Source organism: Cervus elaphus, chromosome 24 (assembly GCF_910594005.1).
Source record: "Cervus elaphus chromosome 24, mCerEla1.1, whole genome shotgun sequence".
NCBI classification, from domain to species: Eukaryota; Metazoa; Chordata; class Mammalia; order Artiodactyla; family Cervidae; genus Cervus; species Cervus elaphus.
The window spans coordinates 14,696,977-14,722,070 of NC_057838.1; the positions used below are offsets into that span (position 1 = coordinate 14,696,977).

The 25,094-nt window shown below is 36.6% G+C and overlaps 1 protein-coding gene across 9 annotated transcripts in view; it reads right to left on the minus strand.

The window, feature by feature from the left end:
• Window positions 1–1,968: 1,968 nt before the first annotated feature.
• Window positions 1,969–25,094, minus strand: part of SLC4A7 (solute carrier family 4 member 7) — a 111,469-nt gene continuing 88,343 nt past the window's right edge. For 6 of the 9 annotated variants that reach the window (XM_043887056.1, XM_043887052.1, XM_043887050.1 and 3 more), the window contains 6 exons: window positions 22,461–22,529; window positions 20,927–21,100; window positions 15,123–15,254; window positions 11,253–11,350; window positions 8,019–8,126; window positions 1,969–6,144 (listed from right to left, as the gene is read on the minus strand). In XM_043887056.1, coding sequence (XP_043742991.1) covers window positions 6,063–6,144; window positions 8,019–8,126; window positions 11,253–11,350; window positions 15,123–15,254; window positions 20,927–21,100; window positions 22,461–22,529 — 663 coding nt within the window. In that variant the 3' untranslated portion in view covers window positions 1,969–6,062. The remainder of the gene's footprint in view (window positions 6,145–8,018; window positions 8,127–11,252; window positions 11,351–15,122; window positions 15,255–20,926; window positions 21,101–22,460; window positions 22,530–25,094) is intronic. The other 3 variants (XM_043887054.1, XM_043887053.1, XM_043887058.1) reach the window with 1 other exon arrangement.

The following is a 25,094-nucleotide window of genomic DNA, read 5'->3' on the forward strand; positions in this document are numbered from 1 at the left end:
GCCCAGCCTTGACCACCATGCTGCTCCCTGAACAATTCAATCCCATCCTATATAGCTCCAAGCCCCCATGGGCATGTCAATTAGTGCGGTGATTAAATCTCCCCAAATTTGATTTAAGATGAATTCAGTGAATGCTTAGCCTGATGTTTTTTTCTGCTCTCAATAATAATGAAAAGTAGACCCAACAGAGTAATGACATTTTGATCTGAGTACTTGAAGATGTTTTTTACTAACTAAAACAGTAAGGTACCATTTTGGAAAATACAGAGAGGTGAGATGAAAAGCAAATTCAGGGAAATGTAGCAGAACTAATTAAACCGAAACAAAATCAGAGTGGGACCAAGTGATGGAAGAGAACATACCATCAGCAGAACATGTTACCAATCAAAACAAAAAGGTGACAGAGAAGGCAGACTGATGCTGAGCAGAGGTATCCTCTAGAGACATTTTAAATATTAAGCAGGAGACAAAAGTACTGCTCTGAACTTTTATCAGAATACGCAATGCACTTCCCATCTTTCTCTTTCTCCTATTTCTTAAAATAAAACCTTGATGTTTTGGCCACCCCTGAGTATAACTGGCTGTCACACAGATGATCAGGAGGCATGGGGCCAAGGGGCCGTGGCGGAGGGGAGCAGCAGGCCGGCCTGGGTGGGGCCCGCCGACCCTGTGCTCCTGTGCTGAGAAGGGCAGAGAGCGCGCACGCCTGTGTCAAGCTCACGGCTGGCGTGGTGGGGTCCAAGGCTGTGAGACTTCAAATGCCCTACTGGTGTTTTTGAACACCCCTTGCACTATCCTCATGTGAATCCACAGATCACGTAGATCACATGTTCAAAACTAAAATAGTACAATGTCAGAAGTAACATAAGGAACAAACAAAAGTACCTTAAATAGATATTGAAATAAATATTCAGAATCAATAAGAACACATTAAAAAAAGCAATTCCCCAAATTTCTAAAATACCCCTAGACCACTGGTCTAGGAAAAGAAGAAAAACAGTAAGAGGGTGTTTTAAACACAGACACACAGTCTTGAGTGGAGGCAGGAAAACGCTCTTCCAGCAGACAGCACGGGGGAGAGCACAGCTGGAAGAAAATACACAACTTACACTGAGCTTTGCAAGAGCAGCAGAGAAGCAGAAAGGAAGGCTTTCCAAACAACAGGAATGTTTTTATGAAAAGCAGAGTTAGTGATGTGAAGGTCACAGAACTGATGCTGCAGAGATCAGACCTGCCTTGAGGAGCAAGAGCAAACAAAAATGAGTGGGAAACTCAGTTTTCTTTCTTCTCCCCACCCTCAATGCCCACAAAGATCTCAAAGCTCTGTAGCTGGGGATGATAAATTGACAAAAAATCTTTCTTTCTTCAAGTAAATGTAAACAGAACTTTCAAATGAAGCTTCCAAAACCTTAAGCACTCACTCCCGAAGGTTATCAGATTCACTGTGGGAAATCAGAAGCCTTACAGCAAGTCCAGAAAACACAGGAAGAAGTGCTCCCTATGTGCCTAATGGAAGAAGACCAAACCCTATCATTAGCTATAACTAAAAAAAAAAAAATTCATAATAAAGTTGATCGCTAAAAACAAAAAAGAAAAGCACACCTGAGTATGTGAGTTAAGTATCAACATGCTCATTACACATCATGTAATGTGATGTGTGTTTATTACATTTCACATTGTAAAATTCTCACTCTAAACAGATGTGTCTTAAAATAGGGAATATAATGGACCAGCCTATCATAAAGGGCTTTAATTTCATTATTTCTTAACTGTCACAAAATCATTGTGAAACACACACTATTTTGTTTCATTTTCTTCTTTCACTGTTTCCTCTTTTCTGTCTCCTGCTTATTTACTAAAGCACAGGAAAATTAGGAGGCAGGAAATAGAAATTACTTGCTTTTTCTCCATCCCCTCTCATGTAGCGTGGGGGGGCTCTTCTAATATCAAAGTAAAGACAATATTCAGTGACTGATTCAGTAGACTTTTATTGCTCTTCCAACTTCAATAACATCTCCAAAAAAATAGTTTTCTTCTAATATTATGAAACAGATTTGAAAAGCAGGATTATTCACATTATAGACTGGTAGATACTTGTACTTCATATAGATTAAAAATATCAGTTCTACATTTTAAATGTTTAATTTACTTTGGATTTTATTATAATAGAAAATATCACTGTATTGATAATTATAAAAGTCATAAAAATTAGAACTGTACTGTTCTTATTATACGAAGCTATCAAATACTGTATAAATGAACAATAAAATTCAATTTCTATTTATTTAAATGGAGTAAACACTGGAAGATAACCCCCCCACAAAACAAAAAAAAACCTTTTAATACGAAAGTAACAAAAGAAAAACCACAACACAAAAATCAATCAATGCACAAAAATCTGATTAAAAAAACAACTGTTAACAATACTCTAAGTCAACTGCAGAAGTCAATATATGCTAATTAAATTAAATTAAAAAAATGATCTTTAGGTGATTCCATTTCCAAGTATTGACACTTACATTACTTTTTGAAGTTAGAAAAGAACCAACTTTACATTAAAATTGCCAAGTTCTGAATTATGAACACTATTTAAAATTTTGAATGTCCTTAAAGTCTTTAAGTTTCTAAAAAAATAAATAGTTGCTGGACTAAACCAAAAAACAGTTCACATAGTTCTATTGCATATGATAACAATGATGTGATCTACATAAATAAATTTAAAACATTAAATTATTTAATTTAAACATTTTTGAATTACAATGTTCTATCAATGGCTTATACATCCGAAATCTGAGCAGGATTCACATGTTACACTGTTGAGCACATTTACATAACTGTTGTACATGATACAATCCTTTAAAAACGGCAAGCTCTGGTGTCATACCTCTGTTTCAGAAACCATTTTTCTTTTTACAGAATTTTGAACCTACATTTTGCGAAAGGAAAAGGTTATAAAGCTATTACATATATACATAAACTTTGGGTATGTGGAAGAAACAGAAATGTTTTTTTAGATGAATAAAACAAAAGTTAGTAATTTTGAGTGGTAAAGAAATCTGCTTTATAAATACATGCATTAGCACATAAAAAATTGTTCTACACATTGTATAGACTTGGCAAATATGAACAATGATATGCCACAGCTTTTTAAAACAACTTGAGAGATTTATGATTGACCATATCATTCACACAGGCACACTCACACTATACAACACCCATTAGACAGATCATGCACCTCACTTTGTGTATCTAGTATTAGAGAATATAGAGCATCATCCTTTTATCACAAGGAAGTAACTAGAGTTCATTGTCTTCCCCAAAGCTGCAATTTTAGAGTGAAACAGCATTCAAAAGAAACTAAATTTCAGATGGTCAACATGAGGATGGTATTAGTCTCTGTAAACAGATGTCTATAATAAATAAAACAGGTGGAAGAAAGAATGTCCTGAGCGGCCCCGCAGCCCGGGTACTCAGCAGCTCTGAGCTCTGTCCTGGAAACCAAGGCATCTGAGGAAGTGCAGGGCTGTTTCTATGAATTTATTTTATAAGTGGAATATGCACAGGTTTATTAATACTTTTGCACCTTGAGGTAAATCAGTACATAGCAATCACTACTGCTCATCTATATGCGTTTAAGGCAGCATTTAAAAATCAATATAAGTATTAAATTATAGTTTTCACTATCTTTCAAAGAATGCTATCCATGATGGTCATTTTCCAAGAACAGTGGGAAAATATCATAGCCACATAAAACAAGCTATTGCTTAAACATGAATTAGCTTTGCTTTTCAGTGGAGTAGTCATATCAGATCATTTTGTAAGTCAAGTAGTCAAAAGAAAGCAGAAACTATTTTACAATTAAAAACAGTAAAAACATGGAGTGCAAAGCATTCTGCAAGTCATGGTTTTTCTGGCACTGGACAGCTAGTTTTCATAATTAAACAAAATCACGTAAACACTATGATCCCAAGTAGTTTTCAGTTTAAATTTTAAAATTACTTCCTGTAAAATAAGCACATTTTATTACCCCTATGACGTCCAGACCCAAGGAAATGATGTGAGGAAATCGTCTTGTTCAGGTTAATCAGGGCAGTTTACAAAATTATAGCAGCAAATACTGGGGTCTTTGGAAAGGATTATGCTGCTATGAACAAAAAGGACTCACTTCACTGGAAGCTCACAACAGTAACAAGCACCATGGGTAACTCTTTCTCACCAAGCACCACTGCATCTCTTCTTCAGGCGGCGCCAAAAGCTACACTTGCTAAAGGAAATTAGTTACATTGCCAGCCTCCCATGAGGCAGACGGTGAATCCATTATTTTAACTAGAATTGGGTAACATGGTCTTAGATGTGGAAATTTCATGTTAAGTAGTTTGGAATGGATTGCTAGAATTGCTAAAACATCAGCTTTGGGCATTGCTCATGCTCTTCTATAAGATCAATTCTTCATACTTTTGTACTTTGATTAGAACTGATTAAAGAGAGCATTGGAATTTCATTGAAATTTTCATCCTAACATTCCTGTTATTATTTTCAGTATTTCAGTGGCTTCTCAATACTTGTTTGGTTTTTAGAAATCATCCTTTTGCCAAATCAGTTTCACAACCCCATTCATCCAGTCCTACAGGCTTAACAAGAACAACATTTATTTATTTCATATGGAGCTAAAAAGTATATAAAAGATGACTAAAAAGATTTGCCAGAAGTTAAAAAGACAGCTCAGAAAATCAAAATCTAAATAAAACACACAAACACAAACTAGGAAGAATGTCATCAATCTGAGCTATATACATAGTAAGTCTAAATTTCTCTTAAAATACAAATATGGCAGTGCTTTATATCAAACATGTAAAATCTATCAACTGCTTTCAGATAATAAACCATAAATGCAAGTGAGCACCAACTATCTATATTAAATTTACTCTATATGTGTCATCTTTTCAAATGTTTATATAACATTTAAGCATCATATCAATTAAAATAAATTAAATATCTTAAAATGAAATCACAGATAACAATCTATTAAATATTACCTATACAACAGAAAGAACAACGCAAAGAGAAAATGAAAGGTAATTCTTAATAAAGTAATACTGATCATTAACCCACTTAAGAGAATTCTGACTCCTGATTATTTAACCATACTTACAGAAAAATAATCAAGAACTTGAACCTGATACAAACTAAACCACATTTTACATAAAAGACAGCAAAGGTAGAGAACAGAGTGGGCATATGGGGCTCTAAAAGGGTATTAGGATTCAGAAAAACATTCTATAAAGGCAACAGAGTTTAACTAGTTTAAACTGGTATTTTATAGCTTTTAAAATTCATTAACTAATGACTGGAATGAAGGTTAAATTATAAAATCACTTGCAATTTTACCTGTTTATCAGAATGGAAACCTAGATGTGCAGGTTTTAAGGTTTAAAATAAATTTCAAAAATATAAAGGTCAAAGCTGTAGGTCTTATCTAGAAAGTCCCCCCTGCTGCACCTCGGCAGCCAGAAGGGTCCCATCAGCTGTGAAACGTGAGGGGCGCGCACGGGCGAGGGACGCAGCGGCCTCCGCGCCCCAGCGCGGGCAGAGCGCCCTGCTCACCCCTCACTGCACGAGCAGAAGGGAAGCCATGTGGGAACAGTCCTAGCAGCTCAAGGAAAACATGTAAAAGTATGGACAAAACACATATCACTTAAGGTTGGTATGATCTGCCACTGATTTAAATAAAGATTATTTTTTTAAAAGAAAAGACAATGCATTTTCCCACATTTTTCTACTGCAGAACAGAAAAAAAACTTCCAACAGAAAAATAAATATTTGATTAAGAACCATGTACCTCACTTCCAAGAGACCATTTCATTATAAACACAGTCTCCATGGTGCTCCTAACAAACTTCAGACATTACTTCAGAAAAAAACCCCAGTTAGTCACGCATAAGAGGCATGACATACAATATTGTTATATATAGTGACACGAAACACACACATTATACATACATACACACATATATGTATATGTATCTAATCTATCTATATATATAATTCCTCTTGGTTCAAATCTATAATGAAGTTTCAGCATCCAGGTATTTCTTTCTTGGTTCATCTTCAAAATTTATTTTCACACTTACAGGTTTTTCAGGGCTATTTAAAACAAAGAATGAGAATAAGTAATTTTGAAATGGTCAAATATTACATTCAAACATGGCCAATAGTAAATATCCATAATAGCCTTCGAGATGTCTATTTATACTATAAACATACCAGTTGCTATTACTATCTTACTGCTTTCTTTTCATATCAGTAAACTGTGATGCCCAAAGGCAAATATTAAAAAGTCTTAGCTTTTTAATAGATATTTTTGCCACTGAAATTCACATTTTCTTACAACTTAAAATTGGTCAGGGTATGATGACTATGCTTGACTTAGTTTTACTTTATATATGAACAGTTATAACATTTGACTTTTACTGACAAATTATTTAATTATTTAATCAAATTTAAATAATTTAAATAATTATTTAAATATTTAATATTTAAAAAATTATTTAATCTTTGTCAATATAAACAAACATCAAATACTTTCCTATAAAATGCAACAAATTTACAAACCTTATCTCCCCAAATTTAGTTCACAAATACAAGATTCTACATTTTCAAGTTAATATCAAAAACAATGATTCTGTGTATATGGACTTAACTGATTAATTATAACAAGAACATCTGGGCTTTGAAAATTCTTCAAAATATAGAAACAAGCTATGGTTTGCTGCCTTCTCCAGACAAAATTGAAGGAAGACACCTCAAACATTTTTCTGTTGAACAACATAATAAAACATTCTCTTTCCTCCTAAGCTATTTTTAATTGAGGGGCAACCTGATTGAAAGGCAGAAGTACTTACAAAAGATAAAATAATATTAGTCTAAGGTCTTTATACTAACATTCAGGGCCAGGGGTGCTGACAGGAGTTGAAAATTACTAAAAGTTAAGAGTATCTAGTGAAATTCAGGCTGCATGAAATAATCCAAAATAACAAAAAGTTTAACTTTAAAACTTCTGAGATCATATATATAAGTGAAGGAAACAGTCTAGCTTAGAGAATTAAAACTCAAGAAATGACGGGAGAAAAGCAAAAAAAAAAAAAAAAAATCTGGTAACAAAGATTAAGCAGAAGCAAAGTTCTAAAGGAGGCAGGGAAAGATGGAGAAAAACCTGTGACTGCTCGCCTGCAAGTTTTAATCTGACAGCCACTCAGCATATACTGACATCTAACAGTGTCTGCAACGAAGTATACACAAAATAAGTTTCTGTTGACTCTGAATGACTGAGTGTTCTACAGGATAATATCTAATTTCTCCAGAGACATGAGGGGTTAAAGCACTCATGATTATCAAGTCAGAATTCCTGAAGTTTAGGTCTTAAAGTGAGGGAGAAAGAAAGAAAAAGTTATTACATAACAAGAAACGTTAAGAGGTTATGAAACAGTTGTGTAAGACATGGTTCATTATAAAACTAAATGGCCTTTACAATCATGGATTAAATTTTTTACAAGTATCTTCTAGGAAAATCAGAAGATATAGTAGGCTGAAACAAAACAAAACAAGGTATATTTTTGGGGGGACCATCAGAGCATAATTGAGGCAGTATTCTATTTTAGTATTCAACCCCTAGTAATTTTTTTTCTTTATATGGTTTCTTATCTTTTATATATTTATGCCATATGTATATATTTATTTTTATTAAAAAATAACACCAATTCTTTTTTTTGAAGTAGGCAACTATAACTGTAAAAAATAACAACAAAAAAAAATCAGTACCCGTATCTGCTCCAGTACACAGAAAAATGATGGACAGATGAAAGGAAGAAGGAAAAGAAGAAAAAAAATATGTTGGTTTTGTTAAGTAAGGAGAATATAAATTATGTAAATTGAGTTAAATTGAATGGTTTTCTAAATAGCTATCCATAAGTAAACTAGAAGCCGCTACAGTTAGAAAATGCATAAATTGTTACAGCTACCTCGTGTTAGGTCTGGGTACTTTGGCATTCTCAGTATTCATGGACAGTGCCTTCCACTGTGCAGTTTTGGCCATTTCATCTGATATGTTAACAACTGAGGGATCAACACTGAAGAACAAATACACTTTCTGGTTAGTATTGTGTACTTTCAAAAGCATTAATACTGTCATTCTTATTATCTACATAATATTTGCTTTCATCAACTTAAAATTGAGAAAACTCTTTGCCATGCACTTAAACCAAGGTCCAGCAAGAAATCAGTACTCTGGAGTTCTATTATAAAGGTCTCATGGGGAATTGCATCTTTCCTTATAATCAAAACTAGGAATGAGACTAATTAACTTGGCAATGATGCCCAAAGGTGATAATCTTGGCTATAAGTATACTATTAAAATAACAGGAAAGAATATATTAATGTGCTTTTAAATATAAAAAGTGATACAGCATCAAGTCAATTAGAAAACTTTCATAATCTGCACAAATTTCAGTTGCAGCAAACAACTATCCAAAGTACATAAAGAAAAGTAACAATTAGGATTTAAAACATTTTTTCATAGTTTTTAAAAATCATTAAAAAGAATTCTGGGAAATGGGATGCTTTAAAATTAGAAATTAAAATACTTCAACAGATAAAATACCAAAAAGGTTTGTCTGTACCACTTTTAGCTGATTATTACCTTATCAGTAATATGGTAGCCTCAAAGTGTTACTATTAGTATATAAAATTTATCAAAATCCATAGAACAAAACACTTCCTTTCATTGTAAGAAACAAACGTAATTATACTGTGTCTCTATGAAATACTGCAAAAATTACCTCAAGGTCCCAAGTCCAGTAATGAAGACACCCATAAATAATCTGGGGCTTAAGGTTGTCAGTCACAAGTTACATGAAAGTACTAGGAAGTTAACAGAAATACACTTGCCAGTCCTTTTGCTTCACCCAAAGAAAAATATTTCATGCAAACAAGCAATGAATACAAATGTCAAAATAGATGTTGAATTAACACTGTGGTGAGAGCCAGGTCACAAAGGGCTATAGAGCAGTCCTTTGTTCACACGTTAAGTCTGCCCATCATTGATGACGTAAGACTGCAGAAATGAGTGACAGAATCACGGCAAAGTCTCCAAGGCTGCTTCACCAAGTCAAGTTTTCACAAGCGCACACGTTTGGACACCCAGATTCACCATGGCGGTACCTGAAACCCGGTATACCCCAAGAAAAGGTTTCTTTGCTCAGTTGCCAACTTCCAATAATTGAAGAGAGAAATTCCTGAAACACTTTCTAGCTTCTAAATGTTTCTTCTCTACTACTTCTCTACTTTCCCATTAGTAGAAATTGAGACTCCCCCTCTGAAGAAAGTAGACATTTTGTTTCCTTCCAAAATAAAAACTAGATGGAAAAAATTTTGTCTACATTCAATAAATTATTTTCATATTTTGTAGGACTTCACGGTTTCCAAATGCTTCCCTATGTTGCTAAGTTATCTTACTTCATTTTTATGGCGTATAATCCAAAGCTTGGAGAAGGGAATGGCTACCCACTCCAGTATTTGTGCCTGGAGAATTCCACTGTAGCCCAGCGGGCTACAGTCCATGAGGTCGCAGAGTCGGACATGACTAAGTGACTAACACACACACAAACAAATCCAAAGCAAGCAGACTTAAAGTTCTGGCAGACAAACAGGTCAGCCAATTCCTGGTATTTTGGATGTTCAAGTTTTAAGCAAAATGGCATTAATCATGGCTCATGTCATCATTAGACAAAAGTAAATATACGTATGTATACCCATTCTTCTTGTTAAATATCAGAAAGTGTAAGTATGGACTCCACTTAAATTTGTCAAGGTTCATGTGTAATCACGGTAAGGAAAAGCTAATGCAGGACCTACAGAAATTAAGTAGCCAACATCTCAGCCAACTGCTGAGTCACTAATAACTACCACAGCAGTTCCTATACTCTTTGGACTTCCCTGGAGGCTCAGGAGCTGAAGAATCTGCCTCCAATGCAGGAGACCTGCGTTTTATCCCCGGGTTGGGAACATGCCCAGGAGAAGGGAATGGCAACCCACTCCAGTATTCTTACCTGGAGAATTCCACAGACAGAGGAGCCTGGTGGACCACACAGTCCACGGGGTTGCAAAGAGTCAGACACGATTAAGCAACTAACACTCTCACTTGCACACTCTTTTTAGCACAAACTCAGTACACTGATTCATTTAACAAACAGTTACAGAATCTAGAGAAGCAGAGAACTGTACATGGATATACCAAAACGTCTATACTTGGCATTTAAGATATATACAAATTTGAGGGGAAATCATGAAAGGTGACAAAGAATACCCATGATAACAATAGTAAAAAGTTTTAGAGAAAAATTACTTGTGAATTCATTTGTCAAAACTAATCAACATATAGAGTCCAAATGTGACCTCTATAAAGTTAAAAATGAAAAAAGGTTGAAGCAAGATAATTAGATATTAACAACATTTTCCATTAACTGGTCAAGGAAGGAACCTATATACCTTCTAAAACTGATTTTTGTACTATAAATGGGTATTTGTAAACAGAATAAATATATAGGTGAATCAGATGTGTAAATAAATTATAGAAGTTTCTAAAGCTAAAAGAAAAAAAGCTTACGTTTCCAAACCTCTATGTTTAGTTCATAGATTTTAATATAAATTGCCAAAATCATGTATGATAAACTATACATAATAAACATTAATTTTTCCCTAGTATGAGCCCTCACTGGCAATGGGCAGATGATACCTTTGAAAACTGCAGGAGAGTTCCAGGGCCTCTAAACATAGTCATCTATGGGAAGGACATCCAAAGATGGATTACAAGTGTTATTTTCCAGCAGGCACCAACCTCCGTCATAATGAGGGCAAGGGAAAAAAATACAGTTGTGCTACTCAGAGTGTGGGAGTACCCTAAGACTGGGTTTAAACTTCACTGAAACAGAAGGAGTGAGAACGACAGGACAGTCTCTGGGGACGTGGAGGCCAGGGCTCTCCCTGCCCGCTCCATCCTGCTGCTGTCAGCGGGAGGGGAAGGAGACAGCAACTTCCTCCTCCACCTGCGGGAAGCCCTCCTTCAGCCCACACGTCAAGGGCAGTGCTTGTCATCGTTTAAAAAGCAGGCATCATGACTTTAGAGACACACTGCATGGCCCATTCATGTGCCTGACGTGTAAATAAAGCACACTTTAAAATGCAAAGCTGCATCTCACCTGTATTTTAGCGCCTTCATTGGAATCTGCAGGAGGCTTCCCCCTTCAAATGGAAGATGCACAGTGTCTTCACCAACTTGGAGCATTCGCTCAGCTTCCTTGAAAGAACAGATGTGAAGAGATGACTTTTCCCAGAATATTTCCAGGACCAATTAATATATCAACATCTTAAAGAATTAGCAAACCAAACTGACAATATTTATTTAACTTGCCATGACTGAAAATTTCATTTTATTATTATGAATACATACTTGTAACACAAGGTGAAAATAATCACTTGTAAAGACTAATTTTTAAGCGTTATAACTTCCACTTCTGGGAGTTAATCATTAGTACTCTTTAAATATAAATTTAGCTACATAAATTTTATTTTCAAAATTTATTACTATTAGCATTACTCTTGGCCACTCCACATGGCACATGGAATTCTAGTTCTCTGACTACTGGAAGCGCAGAGTCCTAACCACTGGACTACCAGGAAAGTCTCCATAAATTTTATTATCAACTATTACACAGTTATACAATGGGAGGGGGGCTTCCCAGGTGGCCCAAGTGGTAAAGAATCTGCTTGCCAATGCAGGAGACACAAGAGATGCGGGTTCAATCCCTGGGTTGGAAAGATTCCCCTGGAGAAGGAATTGGTAACCCACTCCAGTATTCTTGCCTAGAAAATTCCATGGACAGGGAAGTGTGGCCGGGTACAGTCCATGGGGTTGCAAAGAATCAGACATGACTGAGCACGCACATGCCATGTACAACGAGCAACAAAACTCTGTGAAATCTCATGGCTCTCAATACAATACAATATAAGCAAAACCTCACTTGGCCAAACAACTGCTTGTCCTGGGAGCCAGTCCTGCCTATGGAGGATGTACAAGAGGCCATAAGTTGTCAGTAGCAGCCCCTTTTCTGACCACCCCCTCAAGCTGAGAACACCTAAGCTAAGAAACACGAACCCAAATCATGACACAATCATAATGAGGATGGAGAGGGGGGCAGTACAGGAGACACAGAGAGAGTGCCTGTCTTACTAAAAGAAATCCCACAACTTGGGGGTGACAATGCACCTGGTTTTAACAAAAACAATATAAGACTAAAAAGAAATTAACCCTAAATTTCTCAGCACTCCCTGCAACTCAGTGTGGTACAAGTGGAACCTCTTGGATGCCATTTCTGGGTAGCACGGTGGGGCTGCTGCCTCCCACTGTCTCTGACTCCGCTGCTTAATGTGACAGCTCACGGTCAGCAGCCTCTCCAACCTGTCACGGGATGCTGAGGATGGAAAGTCTACGCTGGGCTGGGAGGAACCAGCAAGAGTTCCTGACAACTCTGGAACCATCGCACAAGGTCACTTTAACTTTCAAGATTCCTCTTACAGGACAAAAAGAAAAAACTCTAGTGTTTAAGGCAGCTCTACTTTTGTTCTGTGATATGCACATGACCTTATTCTAAGTGACAGACGAAGTAATAAGCAAGCAAGTTTACCTAAGTATTTTATAAATAAATTATATCCTATTTGAAAATCATCAAAAGCTTATGTTTACATATATATATATATATATATATATATATATATATATATAGCCTTGAACGAAACAAAATTCTTAAAAATTTTGGAGACTCAATTCAACTGTTTCACAATTAGTATCCTCATAAAAAAGTCACAATTTTTATTTAAAAGTAAACATAAAACCAGTAATTTTGCCATAAATCAGCACTGAATAATCAAACCAAGAAAAAAATGCCAACAAGTTTCTAAAAGCATTTGTCTGCAACTTTAATAAATGCTTTTCCATAAATACTACGCAACACAAGTTATAAATTGTGCTGATTTCTCTCAAAACTTAGACAAAAAAGAAAACAACCCAGCAATTTTGAGATCTACTTAAATAGGACCACAACTTTTAAAAATGTATTATCTTATCTTTGACTTTTCAAACAATATTCTGACTGGGAAAATGAAGTGAGGCGCTGAAATCAACAGAATCATCTACGCTACATAATAGGTCGCAGTACCGAGCTGGTTGCTAAAAAATTCAAATTCAGTATAGAGTGTTCATGTAATCTCAGTATACAAATCAACTAAGGGTGCATAATACTGAATATAAAAACTAAAATTTTACTATATTTCCTATAAAAAGATAATCTACTTAATGTCACTTTTGTCCTTATATATGCCATATTATTAAAATGCTGTTAAAATTAAAATGAATGCTAAAATGTACTCATGTACATTTAAGGTTAGGTTAGATGGAAGACTGTGATGTAGAATTATTCTGTGTTATCTATGTTTTAATACTGGTAAATTCTTCCAACTGTTGATTTATATACATATGTAAATTTTTTAAAGTATCGCTATGTAAGGGCTGAGGGAAAGTTGGTAAAATGGGTAAGAGCCCGTATTTAGGACAATCTGCTTACTAATCTCTCTGTGTTTCCTTATTTGTAAACTGGGAATAATAAAAGTATGTACATTTTTAAAGGAATGCTCAAAATTCTCCAAGCCAGGCTTCAACAATACATGAAAAGTGAACTTTCAGATGTTCAAGGTGGATTTAGAAAAGGCAGAGGAACCAGAGATCAAATTGCCAACATCTGCTGGGTCATTGAAAAAGCAAGGGAAGTCCAGAAAAACATCTATTTCTGCTTTATTGACTAGGCCACAGTCTTTGACTGTGTGGATCACAATGAACTGTGGAAAATTCTTAAAGAGATAGGAATACCAGACCACCTGACCTGCCTCTTGAGAAATCTGTATGCAGGTCCGGAAGCAACAGTTAGAACTAGACATGGAACAACAGACTGGTTCCAAATTGGGAAAGGAGTACGTCAAGGCTGTATATTGTCACCCTGCTTATTTAACTTATATGCAGAGTACATCATGAGAAACGCTGGGCTGGAGGAAGCGCAGGCTGGAATCAAGATTGCTGGGAGAAATATCAATAACCTCAGATATGCAGATGACACCACCCTGATGGCAGAAAGTGAAGAACTAAAGAGCCTCTTGATGAAAGTGAAAGAGGAGGGTGAAAAAGTTGGCTTAAAACTCAACATTCAGAAAACAAAGATCACAGCATCTGGTTCCATCATTTCATGGCAAACAGATGGGAAAACAATGGAAACAGTGACAGACTTTATATTTTTGGGCTCCAAAATCACTGCAGATGGTGACTACAGCCATGAAATTACAAGACGCTTGTTCCTTGGAAGAAAAGCTATGACCAACCTAGACAGCATATTAAAAAGCAGAGACGTTACTTTGCCAACAAAGGTCCACCTAATCAAGGCTATGGTTTTTCCAGTAGTCATGTATGTGAGAGTTGGACTATAAAGAAAGCTGAGCACCAAAGAATTGATGCTTTTGAACTGTGGTATTGGAGAAGACTCTTGAGAGTCCCTTGGACTGCAAGGAGATCCAACCAGTCCATTCTAAAGGAAATCAGTCCTGAATATTCACTGGAAGGACAAATGCTGAAGCTGAAACTCCAATACTTCGGCCACCTGACGAGAAGAGCTGACTCATTTGAAAAGACCCTGATGCTAGGAAAGATTGAAGGCAGGAGGAGAAGACGACGACAGAGGATGAGATGGTTGGATGGCATCACTGACTCAATCGACATGAGTTTAAGTAAACTCCGGGAGTTGGGGATGGACAGGGAGGCCTGGCGTGCTGCAGTCCACGGGGTCGCAAAGAGTCAGACACGACTGAGCAACTGAACTGAACTAAACTGAACACTTTTTAATAATAAGGTTCTTAGGAGGACTGAAGGAGTTGACTCCCACTGAAGTGACTATAATAGTGTTTGCTACTTGGTACAAAATATTAAACAGTAAGTAAATAGTGTACATTTGAAATTCTTTTTTTTTTACCTCTTTCTCTTTTTTCTTTTTGTCGTCTTCTTTCTTTTTCTTACTTTCTGGCATGAGATCATCAAGCCAACTAAGCTCTCTCTTTGTGAAACACAGATCCATGAGTTTGCGAACAAAGACTAATGCAAGAACCTTTAAAAAAGTCAGGGACAGAATATTCAGTAATACCTAAAAATTATTTATCAAAAAGTATTTATCAAATCATAAATAAAAAAGCACATCACATAGTTTATTTTAAAATTACTTTATACATCATCTTATTTCAAAGAAGCTTAGTCATCTATTTATCTTTTTCAACTTTCTGCTCAAAGATATAAAGAAAATTATATTTTTAGCCTTTCCCTATATAAGTCCCTTGAATTCTGTATAAAATTATAAAGCAGATAACGATTTTCACAAACAAGATTATTACTTTTTATGATGACTTTACATTATATAAGTATATTTAATATTATATATTATAAATATTATATAAGCTATAATATTTAAAATCTCTTCAACAAGGCATTAGAGAACCCACTTTCCAGCATTAGGTTTTACTCTACAAATTATGTTTGTGAAAAAGACACAATATTCTTTAATTTGCTTTTCTTTGGTGCTAAGAGCTTCCCCAGTGGCTCAGCTGGCAAAGAACCTGCCTGCCAATACAGGAGCTACAGGAGACGCAGGTTTGATCCCTGGGTCGGGAAGATCCTCTGGAGAAGGAAATGACAACTCACTCCAGTATTCTTGCATGGAAAATCCCATGGCAGAGGAGCCTGGTGGGCTAAAGGTTGAAGATGTTTTCAAATGTTCACTGGGAATTTGATTTTCTCTGTCTTTCTTTTTACTTTTTAACACTTTTTATTTTGTATTTGAGTTAGAGTTGATACAATGTTGTATTATTTTCTGGTGTACAGCAAAGTGTAAGTTATACAGATACATGCATCTATTCTTTTTCGGATTCTTCTCGCATATAGAACACTGAGTTATTCCCCGTACTATACACTAGGACCTTGCTGTTTCTTTATTTTATATATAGTAGTGTATATATGTTAATCCCAAACTCCTAATTTATCCCTCCCCACCACCTGTCCCCTTTGGTAATGGTAAATTTGTTTTCTATGCTTGTGAGTCTGTTTCTGGTTTGTAAGTAAGTTTCTTTGTATCCTTTTTTTTTTTTAAGATTCCACAAATAAGTGATATCTAATGATATTTGACTCTGTCTGACTTATTTCACTTAGTATGATAATGTCTAGGTCCATCCATGTGGCTGCAAATGGCACTATTTTGATCTTTTTATGGCTGAATAATATTCCATTGTATATATGCACCACATCTTCTTTTCCATTTCTCTGTCAATGGCCATTTAGGCTGTTTCCAAGTCTTGGCTACTGTGAATAGTGCTGTTATGAACGCAGGGGTGCATGTATCTTTTTGAATTATAGTTTTTGTCTGGATATATGCCCAGGGACTGCTGGATCATATAGTAGCTCTGGTTTTTTAAGGAATCTCCATAGTGTTCTCCATAGTGGCTGCACCAGTTTACATTCCCATCAACACTGTAGGAAGGTGCCCTTCTCGCCACATCCTCTCTAGCACTTTTTAAAAAGGTGTTTATTTTGGCTGTGCGGGGTCTCCATTGCTGTGCACGGGTGTTCTCTAGTTGTGGTGCCTGTTGAGGAGTCTGAGCTCTAGGGTGGGAGGGCGTCAGAAGTTGTGGCGCACAAGTTTCAGGTGCTCTGCAACATGTGGCATCTTCCCAGACCAGGGATTGAACCCACGTGCCCTGCACTGGCAGGTGAATTTTTTTTTTTTTTTTTAAACCACTGGACCACAAGAAGTCCTCCAGCATTTATTGTTTGTAGACTTCTTGATGAAGGCCATTCTAACCAGTGTGAGGAGATACCTCACTGTAGTTTTGATTTGCATTTCTCTAATAATTAGCTTCCCAGGTGGCGCAGTGGTAAGGAATCCATCTGCCAATGCAAGACACCATGTTCAATCCCTGGGTTGGAATGATCTCCTGGAACAGGAAATGGCAACCCACTCCAGTATTACTGCTGGAAAAATTCAATGGACAGAGGACCCTGCAGGCTACAGTCCACGGGGTCACAAAGAGTCGGACACAACTGAGCACCAACACAATAATGAGCGATGTTAAGCATCTTTTCATGTGCTTTTTGGCCATCTGTGACATGTTTTCTTTAGAGAAATGTTTATTTAGATCTGGGTTGTTTGCTTGAGCTGCATGAACTGTTTGTGTACTCTGGAGGTTAACCCCTTGACAGTCACATCATTTGCTAATATTTTCTCCCATTCTGTGGGTTGTCTTTTTGTTTTGTTTATGGTTTCCTTCACTGTTAAAAGTTTGTAAGTTTGATTAGGTCTCCTTTGTTTATTTGTTTTTATTTTCATTACTCTAGGAAGTGGATCTAAACAGACATTGCTACAATTTATGTCCAAGAGCATTCTGCCTGGTTTTCCATTTTCTGTTCTTACTGTTTCTTACCTTTTGCCTTTTTTTCCAGTTGGTTTTCAACTGACTTCTGCTCATGAATTCCTAAAAGTTCTGTGCAGTTTGGATAGAAACTCTCTGTCTTATATGTAACAAATATTTTCTCCCAGTTCACAGTCTGATTTTACTAAGGACATACAAAACGATGATCATGTAGTCAAAAATATCATCTTTCTTTCACTGTTAGATTTCCCTACCTTCTTTGAAAAATTATCTTCAACCACTCAATTATATTCTAAATTTTTACTATAACTTGCTTTAACATTTAAATTGTGAATTGATTTACTATTTCTTTCAGAATATGATATTACATAGCAACTTTATTTGGGCTTCCCTTGTGGCTCAGCTGATAAAGAATCTGCTTGCAATGCAGGGGACCTGGGTTTAATCCCTGGGTTGGGAAGATCCCCTGGAGAAGGAAAAGGCTACCCACTCTAGTATTCTGGCCTGGAGAATTCCAAGGACTGTATAGTCCATGGGGTTGAAGAGTTGGACATGACTGAGCAAATTTCATTCACTCACTCAGCAACTTTATTTAGCTCCTAGTAAAATAGTCTAACTTTTTAGTCTAATCTTTTATTATTTTTCCATTTAAGTGAATTTACTGCCTTTAATGAAATAATCCACTTATGTTATTCAGGTGGTAAATTCTCATATATTCTGACAAATTTCTGAAGTCATTAGTCCTGTTTTCAGATCTATTTGTCAATTCTTATGAGATTTCCTACTGTGTTAGCCATGCTGACTTGATGACAACTTATAAATATTCAGTTATCAAAACACTATGGCATTAGCACAGAGTCAAGTCTTTCAACCCCCGACCCAACCAGGAATTCTGAACTATAATGATCTTTGTTTTGTTATTCTCTGATATTTATTACAACTATATTTTCCTTTAATATATAATTTACATATCTAAAAATATCATATATAGAGTTTGATGCTTCTGAAAAATACATATACTCTTGTAACCCACATTCCAGTAGGACACAGAGTATTTCCACCATCCACGTTGTAGCTCTGGCATCTATTTTTCTCTATGAACTTTAAAATTACCCAGTTCTCACTGATACCACCCTTCTGCCCCAAACACACAAATATACATGCAAATAAAATTAGTAAACTTCATACTTGGAAGTGATATTTTAATAATACTAATAAAGTACCCAAAACAAAGAATACGGTGTATGTTTCTATCTGTTCAGGTCTTAATTTTATGTCCTGCAATATTGTTAAGGGTTGACTTGTGTCCCTCTGGAAAACATGTAAGTACCAGCCCCTAGCACCTCATAATGAGATTTTCTTTAGAAACAGGGTGGCTGCAGGTGTAATTAATGAAGAAGAGGTCACAGTGGAGAGAAAGGGTTCCTTGTGCAGCACGCTAGCGCTGCGCTCAACTGGTCATGTGCCGACACAGTGACCACCCAGCACAAGCCACCAAAGGGGCAGACCACAGTGAGGCAACTGCAGGCCAAGGGGCGCCAAAGGCTGTCCGCAGAGGCCGGGAGAGGCAGGGGGGAGCCCCCTGCAGGCGTCGGGGCAGCAGGGCCCCGGCCAGGCCTCGGTTTCTGCCTTCTGGCCTCCAGGACTGTGAGACAGAGCTGCTGCTTTAAGCCCATGAGTCTGTGATACTTTACCAGCTCTAAGAAACTAATACAAATATTACTATACTCTTTTTCTCTTTAAATAAGTATCTCCTTTTCAATTTATTAACTATTTTATAGTTTTTGGTCAACATCATGAGTACAGTTTTTTTCATCTCAATTTTTAGCATTATTACTAAGATAGAGCCTGTATACTGGTTATCATGTTTTCTTGTATACAGCTACCTTAACAAAATTCTTACTAATTCTATTAAGAGATTTTAGTCTTTTTTGAGTCATTTGGGTTAATACGTATACAAATAATACTATTGTGTCATTGTGCCAAATATTATATTACTCTTATCTTATATCACAGTCAGAACTTTCAGTTCGTACCGTTAACACTAGTAAACAGTGGGCTTCTCCCTCTTTGTCAGGGGTAGGCAAACCACAAGCCCTCGGGATAAATCCATTCCACCGCCTGTTTGTATGGCTTACGAGCTAAGAATAGCTTTTACAGATGAGCATTTAGATCTAATCTGATGAGAGGAACAGTAACTTTTAACTAACTCCAATGAAGTGATATACTGTCCCAAATGAAAAATTCCCTTCTTCTCATTGGCAGTCTTTCATTTAAAAAAAGCTGTACAACTACATTTTGAATTTTATTAGTAAAAACTGTGGAAATTTCTCTCTTGTTATGTAAGTGTCTATATAATAGTCTAGTGGCCTTCAAAGCTGACCCTTTACATAAAAGTTTATTGACTTCTACTCTAGATGTTCATATATTGGTATAGACTCGTGTACTATTGTCTTAAAACCCCTCAAACCACAGCTGTGGTTATGTATTTTTTCTCCTTCTTAATCTTGTATATTTTACTTATTGGAAATGAGTTATCCATTATTGATCTTTACAAATAAAAACTTAGTTGCATTTAAGTCTTCTTGAAAAATAAGGGCAATGAAGGCTGTACATTTTCCTACATGTATAACTTTAGCTCTATCTCATAGATAAAAAGGGTTGTTTATTTCAATATCTCCTCAATGGGTTTTGTTTTTTTTAAAACTCAGTTTTCCACCCCGGGCTTAGTTCAGAATTTAGTCTCTAAATACTGAATATTTTTTAGTGGCTTTTTAATATTCATTTGTAATTTATTTGCAATCAAGGAATATTACCTGTATAATTTTCAAAGATTTTCTCTGTGGCCAAGTATATAAACCAACTTTTACATAATCTTTGCAAAAGGATGGATAGTCTCTATTTGCAAAGTGCAATTTTGTAACGTGATAATTTAATGAATTATATTGATTCTTACTAACATCATCTCTAATCTGTATCACTTTTTAACTTCTGGATCTATCGATTTCTAAAAAAGATGTATTGAAATAGCCTATTAAAGACACGTGTTCTGGTTGCTCTGCTTTTAGGTCAGGCTAATATTTGTTTCATAAACGTCCTAAACTCTGAAGTTGTTTAAAAATACAACACATTGTTCTATACCCTAGGACTAAAAATAAAAACAGAATTAGAAAATGACAAGCAAAATTCAATTTTGAAAACGATGGGTTTCTTAGCCAGAAAGGGCTAACTCACATTTCAAAACATCTGAGGTTCTTGAAATCCTTTGCTCAAAGTTAATTATAAATGTTAATAAGACAACTGCTATCAACACACAAAGACGTTATATTAATAATTAGTAATAAAGTCTGAAAAAAAGACTCACCATCATGGGGAAAACGACTGCAGCAGCGGAGGCTTTTATCACCCACAGGAGGACCAGGCAGGTGAGCTGGACGACGGTGAAGACGTGCACCTTCCAGAGCGGCACGTAACGCAGGTAGATCAGGTCGGGCTGGTGCTTGGCCGGCATGCCAAACAGCTTAATACGGTCAAAGAACTGGGTATCAAGTGGAAAACAGAACAGGAGAACGTTTTTTACAAAAATGGCATTTCTGCTACTTAGGAAAAGAAACTCTATCTACTTCAGGGTAACTTCCCTGGTGCTAATATGTCCCGATAACACAGGAGTGTTTCAGTTGACAACATCTTCATCCAAGAGAAAAAAATCAAGGCAACCACTTGAACGAATGTGATTCATGAATCAGAAACTCAAGTCAACATGTTTTAAATTGGGGAATTAAACTAGTTCCACAAATTTATCTATGGAAAAACACACAACTCATCTAATCTCTTTGACTTCTTTTTCTAATATGTAAAATAATAGTAACAATCTCCTAAAGTTCTTTCTAGATCTAATATGCCCAATTTTTATGAAAATAACCTGAGGTAACAATCACCAAGTTTTCACCAAATGAAACAGAAACCATGAGCTGTTTCCTGGGTCTCTTTGAGCTTTAACTTCCTCATTTATAAACTGGGAATAAGAGCAGCCCTATACACCTCACAAAACTGTTGCAAAACAATTAAGTGAGTTAATGAGATCGGCTCTTGACCACAGGAAGGCAGACCCTGGACTGTATGAGCAAGTAAGGCTGCTGCGTCTGAGACGCCCGGTGCCCCGGAGCTGGCAGCTGGGACCACACGCCGTCTGCGGCCGGGAGCAGTGCCAGCGCCGCCTGGGCAGCTGCACGTCCTACACGAGGGCCGGATCCTCACAGATCCCAACGCGCTCTCCCAGCCTGCGCACGGAACGCCGCAGTGAGACAACACGGGGCGGGGAAGAGGCTGGCGTCTAACCTGCGCCCCGCTGCTCAGTTAGAAAGCTTCAGTGAGGCTATTTCTGCTCCACAATTTACAAAATCAGCACTTCTTCCTTTCCTGCTTCCCAAGGTTGTTTTGAGGATAACAGAAAATCGCCTAGTACTAGGCTCCATGAACTGTACTGCCCCACACAAATGGCAGGTGTTGCCATGGTTATAGAAAACTAATATCTGCATTTCCTTTTTAGCAACTGAAACTGCTGTTCCAAGATGCCAGGGATAGCCCTTTTTTCCCCATTCCAATCCTTTTTTTTTTTTTTTTCATTCCAATCCTTTTAATCCCCCCTTCTTACTATATTAGCCTTCACTGATAGTTACTTTTCATTAGCTTCAATTAAAACATGTAAGGACACAGGTCATGATGTCACTTTCAGGGGAAAAAATGTACAACAATAATTATTTAGAAAATGTGGATTTGAAGCCAATAGTTAATCTGTGCCCAAAATATCAGAGCTGAGAATACATCACAAAAACAATCTTTGCAAATGTAAAATGTTTTAAGCTTTTCTACAAAATCATTAAATGCTTACGACTTGCCTGGATTCCTTTTAATGAGGAAACTCCCATATAAAGGAAAACGCCATAAAGAACAGGCATTGGAATGAACTGGAAGTAAAATGACCACAATTAGAACTCATGCAACTAAAGCAATTTCACATCAAAGATACATAAAAACACTGTGAGTTCCTATGAGATAGACTTAAAAGATCTTTCAGTGATGACAGGGGGTTCCCGATGGCTCACTGGTAAAGAATCTGCCTGCACTGCAAGAGACACAGGAGATGGGTGTTCAATCCCTGGGTCAGGAAGATCCCCGGGAGGACGAAATGGTAACCCACTCCAGTCTTCTTGCCTGGAGAATTCCATGGACAGAGGAGCCTGGAGGACTACAGTCCATGGGGTCACAAAGAGTCACACATGACTGAGCTTCACACTCAGTCAGTGATGACACTTGTGATAATGGTGATCACATCCACTTCAGCGATGACACTGAACTTTTCTATAAACAAGAAAAGCGCTAGTATACAATAACCTTCTTGAAGAATCGTCTTCTACATGCTCTCTTCTAAGAAGGGACTATGTTCCATGGTTAAGAGTACAGGCACCACAATCAGACTATTTGGCTTAAAAGCCCTTTTAACCTCTTACTGAGACTTAACCTCTCTTTGTTTCAGCTTCTGCATCAGATTGTCTTTTTTTTTTTTTTTTTTTTAAATTTTTTTAAATTTTTTTTATTAGTTGGAGGTTTTAAATTTTTTTATTAGTTGGAGGCAGATTGTCTTGAAGGTTAAAAAACTTCAAACTCATAGAATACTCAGAAAAGCACAAGGTACATATTAAACCACTCAGAAAGTGTTAGCCGTGATTATCACTGTCCTACCCCTACAGTGACTGATAAGCAGCACCATTTACTGAAAGTGTATAATAAATAAACACCACTCCCCAAACGAATGTTCTCATTACTTCAGCAGGAAGTGGGATCCCAAACTGCCTAGGAGCCCATGCCCAGGTCTTCCCCAGGAAGGACGCAAAACTGACGCAAACACCACACTGACACTCACCCAGGGAGAGACCTCTGAGGAAAGGAGACCTAACCGCCGGCCAGCAGAGAATCACACTCACTCCCTACTAAACAACCTTGTACGTGCTTAACTAAGGACAGCGGAAGAGAAGAAAACACGTCAAAAGTTTCATCAGTACCCTCAGGGAATCCCAAGAAAATATCTAATCCATAAAGCAACTGTAGAACGCTAGGAAAAAATGAATAACCAGAATGAAAAAAATTAAAGATATAATTATCAAAATAATTTAAAAGAATTTTAGAATACTGATTTTGACAAAACTAGAGAGATCATTAAAATGATAAGGAAAATAGGGGAAACTTTAACAGTGAGAGTAGAGAAGAGGAATGTAACAATGTATCCAGGAGATCTAACATCTGTCTACTTGAAAGTGAAGAAACATCTAAGAGAAAACAGAAGAGGAAATAAACAGCTGAAGAATATTCCCACAGTCAAGGCTCAAGTTTCCAGAGTAAAAGGATGCACAGCGAGGCAAGCAGGGTAAATTAAAAAGTACCTATCTATCTACCTAAGTATGATGGTGAAATCGCAAAACACCATGAGCAAAAAAAAGGACATTTTGGTAGCTTCGAGAATGGAAAAAAAAAATGCTTGTGAAGATACAAACACCAAATAGATATCACATCTCTTATCAGAACCACTGATCTTTGATCAACAACAACTTTAAGACTCAAAGAAAAATACATTTGAACCTTGAAATGAATACCCATCTATTAAACAAATGTGAGAGTAATTTGCACCATGCGAGAACTCTGAAAGTTCACTAATTATGGTACCATACATGCAAAAACTACTCAAGGAATCCTTTTAGCAATATAAAAAAATTCATTTAGCAATACAAGAAAAAGTGGAACACGTACATGTACTTTTTTAAAAAGAGAAGTTAACAGATATTAAGAAAATTTATCGGGCTATTATTCTAAAACAGTAGGAGCTTGGGAAATGAGGTGTGTTTCTGCCTCCACACAGCCTGATCTCACGCTTAGTCCTCGGCGAGTATTTTTATATCATCATAATACTGATTACACGTCCCCAGAGGGGACGTGTATAGAATGTATAGAAATTACATTTCTCTAATTTAACTTACCAAAGAAGCAAAGAGAGTGTAAATGTGGGTAACCTTTACAATAATAAAATGTAGCCAACCAAAAAACAAGTGATGAAAGGGAGAAGGGAATGTGGGGGGTAAATCCTCATGAAAGATATAACCTCAGGACAGAGGCTCTCAAGCTTTTTGGTCTAAAGACCCCTTTTCACTCCTAACAAGTACGGAGGACCCTCCTCCCAAATATTTTTGCTTATGTGGATTCTATACTTAGAGAGATATACAAATAGATAAGCAGGTAGGTGTATGGGAAATAGATACTCACCCACATTAGAAATGAAAAGAAAAATTTTAAATAGCTATTCTTAATTCATTTCAAAATAATAAACGCCTTACAAGGTAATATAAACAGTATACTTTTACTGGAAAGCTGTAATTTCCAAAGAACGTAAGATTAAGTGAGAAGAGCAGCATTGCTGTGTGTCCCTGTAAATCTCTTCAGGGGGCGGCTAACAGAAGACCCCTCTCTCCCGCCTCTATCTA